The sequence below is a fragment of the Vipera ursinii genome (assembly GCF_947247035.1).
Source record: "Vipera ursinii genome assembly, chromosome: 13".
Lineage (NCBI taxonomy): Eukaryota > Metazoa > Chordata > Lepidosauria > Squamata > Viperidae > Vipera > Vipera ursinii.
The window spans coordinates 9,988,121-9,995,712 of record NC_139526.1 but is presented as its reverse complement, the minus strand read 5'-3'; the positions used below and the strand labels follow the sequence as shown (position 1 = coordinate 9,995,712).

The 7,592-nt window shown below is 45.3% G+C and overlaps 1 protein-coding gene across 1 annotated transcript; it reads right to left on the bottom strand.

The window, feature by feature from the left end:
• Positions 1-4,724: 4,724 nt before the first annotated feature.
• LOC310646511 (myeloid-associated differentiation marker-like) lies at positions 4,725-6,326 on the bottom strand. The gene has a single exon (XM_083373032.1). It carries the CDS (start codon positions 6,310-6,312, stop codon positions 5,431-5,433), a length of 882 nt encoding a protein of 293 aa, XP_083229158.1. The 5' UTR covers positions 6,313-6,326; the 3' UTR covers positions 4,725-5,430.
• Between the last annotated feature and the right edge of the window lie 1,266 nt (positions 6,327-7,592).

The window sequence follows — 7,592 nt, the reverse complement described above, 5'->3', positions numbered from 1 at the left end:
AAAGATGATTGACGGACTCTGGGACACTGCAACTGTCGTAAGCACATGCCAGTTGCCAAGCATCCAAATTTTATTCATATGACCATGGGGATGCTGCAATAGTCCTAAGCATGAAAAACAGTCATAAGTCACTTTTTTTAACTGTTGTCCTAACCTCAAATGGTCACTAAATGAATGATTGTAAGCCAGGACTCTATAAAATGCAAGGAGCTATTTCCTCCAGCAATCTTCTCCTTATCTCATCTTGGTTGCAACAAAGGAGAATATTTGTAGCTCAGAGCTGAAACGAGGGGGTTCTTGGTGCCCTCTGAACTTGGTTGCTTTCTTGCAGATGTTTCATTACCCAAGTAAGTAACATCATCAGTGCTAGAAGGGAGCGGGGTTCGCTCTCTGTTTATATGCAAGTGCCAATAAGAGAGACGATTTGTAGCTCAGGGTTGAAACGAGGGGTCCTTGGTGCTCTCTGAGCTTGGTGGTTTCCTTGAAGACATTTCATGACCCAGCTAGGTAACATCATCAGTGCTAGAAGGGAGTGGGCTTTGTGGAGGAGGAGGAGGAGGACTGTGGGGTCCTTGGTGCTCTCTGAGCTTGGTTGTTTTCTTGCAGACCTCTCATGACCCAACTAGGTAACATCATCAGCACCGATGATGCCACCTAGTTGGGGTAATGAAAAATCTTTAATAAAACTACCAAGCCCAGAGAGCACCAGGGACCCCTAAGCCTGATTTTCTGGAAAGGCCAGAGAAGAGGAAGCTAGGGACCTGTGAGGAGGTGCAAAGGTGGGGGGGGGGGGGTCTTTGAATGATTGGGTGCCAACACACACAAGCAAGCCCTTTATGCAAACCCAAAGACTTCTTGGTGAGTATGTGATCCCTGGTTGGTAGGGCAGAAACTATTTTATAGAAGAACAAAAAAGTGAGCTTTTGATTGGTTGGAAACCCAGTAACCTGGAATAAGCTTTTTCCAACAGCCTAGGGCAGGGGTGTAAAACTGCCGGCCTGCAGGCTGGATGCATCATAGCGAAAACACACCCACCCCATTGCCGGCAATGGGGGAAAAAGTCGTAATACATCACAATATGTCATGTGACGTTGTGAGTTTGACACCCCTGGCCTAGGAGATAAGGAGAAAAGGATAAATCTCTTGCAGGTAGTCCTCAGCCAACGAGTGCCCTGTTTAGCCACTGTTCAAACTGGCAACAGATGGCCTGAAGCAAATAGAATGTGTATTAATTAGATAACTCTTGAAGCATTCATTAGCCAAGACCTAGGAACAGGGATGGCTAGAGGCCAATATAATAATTGTTAGATCATTACTAAAATATTTTAAGGGACGTGGTGGCTCAGTGGGTTAGGATGCTGAGCTTGCCAATCAGAAGATCGGCAGTTTGGCGGGTCGAATCTGGAGTGCCGCGTAACAGAGTGAGCGCCTGTTACTCGTCCCAGCTTCTGCCAATCTAGCAGTTCGAAAGCACGTAAAAAATGCAAGTAGAAAAATAGGGACCACTACGGTGGGAAGGTAACAGCGTTCCGTGCGCCTTTGGCGTCTAGTCATGCTGGCCACATAACCATGGAGACGTCCTCGGACAAGCGCCGGCTCTTCGGCTTTGAAACGGAGATAAGCACCGGCCCCTAGAGTCGGAAAACGACTAGCATGCATGTGCGGGGGAACCTTTACCTTTAAAATGTTTGCTAGATGATATTTCTTATATGTCCCACCTTCTGTTTTAGTGAATGAAGCTGTCTTAATCCTTCATTCTGGGTCCTGGCATTTTGCTGGCCGGGGCCCCTTTTGCTGAAGCGCTTCAGTAAAAGGGAACAAAACTTGCACTTTGTGTCTGGTGTTCTTCATCGGCTTTGGCACCAGGCTCAAACCACCAATTGGGGACAACACAACAATGCTGAAAAAGTAATTTTACAACTGCTCCTCAAAGGTACGACCGCTGCAGCGTCCCACAGACATATGATTGCCATTTGCACCCTTCCAGCTGGCCTGTGGACAAGCAAAGCCTAGAGCAGGGGTAGGCAACCTTGGCTCTTTTATGACTCGTGGACTTCAACTCCCAGAATTCCTAGCTGGCTCAGGAATTCTGGGAGTTGAAGTCCACGAGTCATAAAAGAGCCAAGGTTGCCTACCCTTGGCCTACAGAGAAGCCAGGGGTAAGTCACAAGTTGCAGTCAGGTGAGGTCTTGCTTAACGACCGTAGCAAAACCGATATCACAGGATAACAGAGTTGGAAGGGACCTTGCAGGGCTTCGAGTCCAACGCCCTGCTCAAGGAGCAGACCCCGTTCCACAATGAGGTGTACGGTGATAATGGCAAGAGTTGGGCAGGCGAATCCAAGCGAAACTTTGCCAAACTTAATGCCGCAAGAAAGGAAGCCAATTGCTCGGAAAGGAAACTGGCAGAGATCCACAGGGTGCAGTCACATTTCACAGAACTGCCTTCCTTAGTGATGGAGCTGCCAGTCCTAACTTTTTAAACGAGGACTACCTTAATGTCAATACAGGTGGTCCTCGACTTTCAACAGTTCATTTAGTGACTGTTCGAAGTTACAACTGAAAAAAGCGTCTTAAGATTGTTTTTCACACCTAACAACCATCGCAGCATCCCCACGGTCACATGATCAAAATTGGGACGCTTTGGCGACTGACTTGTGTTTATGACGGTTGCAGGTCCTGGGGTCACGTGATTGTCTTTTGCGAAATTCTGACAAGCAAAGCCAATGGGGGAAGCTGGATTCACTTAACAACCGGGTAACTAACTTATCAACTGCAGTGATTCACTTAACAACCGTGGCAAGAAAGGTTGTGAAATGGGGCAAAATTCACTTAACAAATCTTTCGCTTAGCAGGAGAAATTTTGGGTTCAATTGTGGCCGTAAGTCAAGGACTAACCTGAACATAAGATGCAAAGAAAAGAAAGTAACCCTGTTACTAACTTAACAACTGCAGTGATTCGCTTAACAACCAGGGCAAGAAAGGTCGTAAAATGGAGCAAAATGCACTTAACTGTTTTGCTTAGAAACAGAAATTTTGGGGCTCAAGTGTAGTCATAAGCCGAGGACTACCTCTAGGTCATGCTGTTCATACAACTCTTGAGCCAAGAGCCTTGATTGCAACAGTTCTGTGCTGGCAGAGGAGCTGCAACCGACCACAAACTCTTTTAATCATCTTGGCCAGATGGCAGGGATGTTGCAACGAGACCCAGATTCACCAATATATTTGTAATAAGGGACATTCCTTGGCTGCTGAACAACCACATGCCCAGCTTGTCATTTCTCAAGTGAAACCTGAACGGGTTTAATTCTCCCCTTTCAGCATTACAATGACTTGACATCATGAATATACCGTTTCTAATGGGCGGCACAGCATGGATCGCCCATCTCAGCTTTGACAATCCTTGGAAACCGGGGATCGCAAACATCTGCTATTTATCTGAGACCCTAAATTAGTTACAAACTCAGTACAACTAATACCAAGTAAGTCTCCTTTGATTGAAGCTACATCCTCGTAGCATTCTTGACAACTTCACGCACGTGTCGTTTTCTTGACAAGCACAACAGACGTGGTTTGGCCTTGTCTTCTTCTGGGATGCGTTTTTCACTTCCCAGCCTTGTCTAGTGCCTTGGGACTAGCTGAGGCTTGAGATCATCCAAGGCCAGGTTGACAGTAGTGCCTATATATATATATATATATATATATATATATATATATATATATATATATATATATATATATATATATATATATATATATATATATATATATATATATATATATATAAATACTAATGAATGGCAGATTGGTCTTCTGAATCCATACGACCTTAAGTTTATGTTGCCATTTAGTTTACAGTGTTTTATGAACTCAGCGCCTACTTTACAAACAGAGGGTTTTTGGCTTAGCTTACAGTGTGAATTGGACCTAGCAGATGGGTGGATTTAAGCAGCCTTGGCTGATGTCAAGGAAGCTTGTCTGGTAGTGTAAAGGAGTACAGAAATTACGGAGACATTTTGTGGATACTTTTAGTAAAACATGAGCTCAGTCTGGGGACATTGGGAAAGAGACTTAAGTCTGTCCTACTTTGGTCTAAGAGGGAGGGAAGAGAAAAGACGGACTTTCAAAAGACGAGTGCACCCACGGGCACTGATGATGTTACCTAGTTAGGGCAACGAAATGTCTGCAAGAAAGCAAGCAAGCTCAGAGAGCACCAAGGACCCTCTCATTTCAACCCTGAGCTACCAATATTCTCCTTCATTGAAGAATACGTCTTTCTCATCCTTTCTTGTTTGTTCAAACTGAGCTGATATTCCGCTAATAGTTTAAGATCACATTGTTCCAGCAATCTCCACCCATCTTCTCCAAAGTCTACTCCTCCACATTACCTAGAATCTAGATGGAGGAGTAGGAAGATACCCCACAGATATAGGCTAAACTAGAAAGAGAGGGGGGGGGAAAGCCCCAAACCTATCCTGTAAGAAGACAAGGGCAATCCACCTTTATATTATTGCCGGCAAAACACGACCATGTTCATAAAGTCGCCAGCACTTGAACTCAGCTCTGAGGAAATCTTACCTTCACCTCTGTGTCTGCCTACTAGGCATAGTCCATGGGCAGGTGTTCATACATGGCCAGATGGGGCAAACTACCAGAAATTAACTCACACCGTTACCAAGAAAACAACCTAGAGGTATCCAGGTTTGACTTGGTGGAGATGTTTATTGCCAACTGTGGTTTATTCAGCAATCCATAATCCAACAAGCCATGTTTTAGCTGGCTGCTCGGTACGGCAATAAAAACCCTCCCACTCCATATTCTGCGGTGATGTCTCTTGTTTCATCTAACTTGAATAAGGGATTCTGTCCAAAGGCAAAAGAAAACATTCCTGTAGGACATATCTGAGGACAAAAATTGCGTCCTCAGCTCAGTGCGGTGATTAAAGTTGTCTTCTTTCTGTGGAGGACTCGGCTTGTTCTCCAATCCTGATTTTCCTTCTTTGCTCATAATCTTCTCACTTCTCACAGCTACTGCTTTTAAAACAGAAGTTGGAAAGCCTGAAGCACAGTGGTTTCTCCAAAATTTGGGGAGAATTTTTAGGCCCTGGATCAAACTTTTTAGTCACACCTGAAGGGCTCACATCTAATCAGGGTGTAATTCATAGAAGTCTTGCAATGAATGAAGACAGGTTCAACTCTTTATGAAATGGGATCTATCCATCCAACATAACTGCAAGTATAAAACAAAACAGTCCAAAATTTAAATCACATAATTATAAGATTAGAAGTACCATCATCACCATCACCTCAGATATCCATAACCTCCGCTACTCCTGGATCCATGCTTCTTGGATTTCAGCATGTTCAGTAGCATAAGCCAATATGGTTCCACACGTACACGTGTGTATGGGCGAGATGAGGACATGAGCAATCTATGCCGGTGTGGTCACAAAAACCATTTTGTAAGAATAGGCGAAGTCCACAATGTAGGCAATGAGGTTGAAGAAGGAGAGAAAGGTAATTCCCAGGTGATTGTCCCACATGGCGCACTCGACTTGAGAAATAGTACATGAAGGTTTTTGAATATTCCGGAAGCTATACAAAGGCCATATGACCACCACTGTAAGATACATGAAAACAGCCAAGACGTTGTAGGCCACGAGAGTCTTCTCCACAGGGATGGGCAGGGAACCAAGGCAGCGTCCAATAGTGAGAATGATGATCACCATGGTGAGAGTGAAGCAGATGGAGTAGACGGCCACACACCATTCCAGACCAGGATAAATCTTGTAATAGGAAAAGCTTTCCAGCAAGGAGAAGACAAGACAAGCTACGTAGGCCTCAAATACCTTCAGAAGGCCAGGGATGGTAGTTAAGAAGTTGCTAAGCTCCCCTGCTTTGGCCCGGGTGAATCCTACTTCTACTGCGTAGGCAATGAAGCAGAGGCAAGACATGATGGTAGCCCCAATCTGGTAACCACAGTTGTAACTATTGCAGTAAGGTATGAAGGTTGCTGGGTAGACAATGGAAGTCGTGAAGATCATCAGAGTGGCCAGCATGGAGAAGGCAGAGGTGAAGTCCTGCCAGGAAAGAGGCAGGGCTTTGTCCAGGCTGATCAGCTCCGCAATCACCACAAGGACAGAAATGATGAAGCAGAAGCACCAAGTAAACATCGACCAAGTCCCATAGCTTCCGTAGTAGCTTTGATAGACAGCTGCTAAGCTGAAAGCAGTGCAGGAGAAAAGGATCTCCAACAACCGAATGATCCCCAGCGGAGAAATCAGAGAGCGCTCATTGATCTGAAGGGCTGGCATGGTGACCCCGATGCCAGCAGGGCAAAGAGGCCGCAGGAAAGACTAGAGACCAAGCAAGGTGTGTTGAGAAGCTGATCAGAAAGCCTATGAGGGTGCGGTCCTATATTAGTCTAGGCACTGCTCCAAAGGAAAGGAACGCCCAGTTGGAGGGATGGGTGAAAGTCTCCGTGGAGGGTGGAGCTCTGCCATTGCTTTAGGGACTTTCCTAGAAGCTCTCAACTTTTGCTAAATCTGGGACAGGCCAGGGAAATGAAACAGCAGCAGCAGCAGCAGCAAGAGGGCTGCTGTTCTGCTCACAATCTTTCCGCCATCAAGCTTTCCGTGTTGAGTGTTCTCATGGAAGAATGCAAAGTTGTTGACATCACCTTGAGGAGTGTTCGCCTAAGGGAAGGGCCGAAGAAGCCCGCCCTGGGTGTCAAACTGTGTTCTTTGGATTGTAGCCTTTCACTGCAAGCGGTTTCTGCTTCAAAGCAGGAAAAGGCTTGTCTGGAAATGAGAGGCAGGTAGATGATTAACGAGAGTGAAGTTCATAAGGTAATAACACCTGGCCACCTACTGCACCTGCTCTTGGCGCAGGGATCCAAATCTTTTCAGACCTTCATCTGAAGCTAGGCAGGAATTAAGGTTCTACCTGCATGATTCCAGGGGGGTAGAGATGAAAGTGAAAAAGGGGTTGGGGTCCTCCCTCAAAAAGTTGCATCCATTTCTAGATTGTGCTTCCTCTTCCTTTTCAAAAATTGCTTTCTACTTCTTGTGACGGTAGAAAAGTCACATTGTTTTCTACTCAGTCCAAAGTACACCCACCTACTCCCAGTTTCCTGAGTTCTGATCATGGGGTCAAAAGTGATCGACATGCTTTAGAATCTTTTTGAAACGTAATTCCAAGGATCTTGAAAGACACAGAAGAACGTGCCTTGAGCTCTCCACTTCTGGTTTGCAGGGGTTTCTCAAGAACAGCCCATAATATTTGGCAAAGGATATGTTGGTCTCCTTTTCCCTACCATCATGCGCACTTCTAATTTCTTCGAACCCTAGCAATGGAACAGGAGCTTCCATTTCTCTTGAAAATAGCGTGACTTATGAACCTTGTCCTAAATACATGGCAGAAAAGCAAGAAATAGACATGTCTCTTCCGTGAAACAGCAGAGGAACTGTTACTAATTCTACTATGGCATCACCTAGGCCAATTCTTTGCCTAAGGCAACAGTCGGTCTCCCAAAACAGCTGCCTAGGTGGACCTTGAGTTTCCCCATGTCCTAAATGACCCTCAGAGGATTACA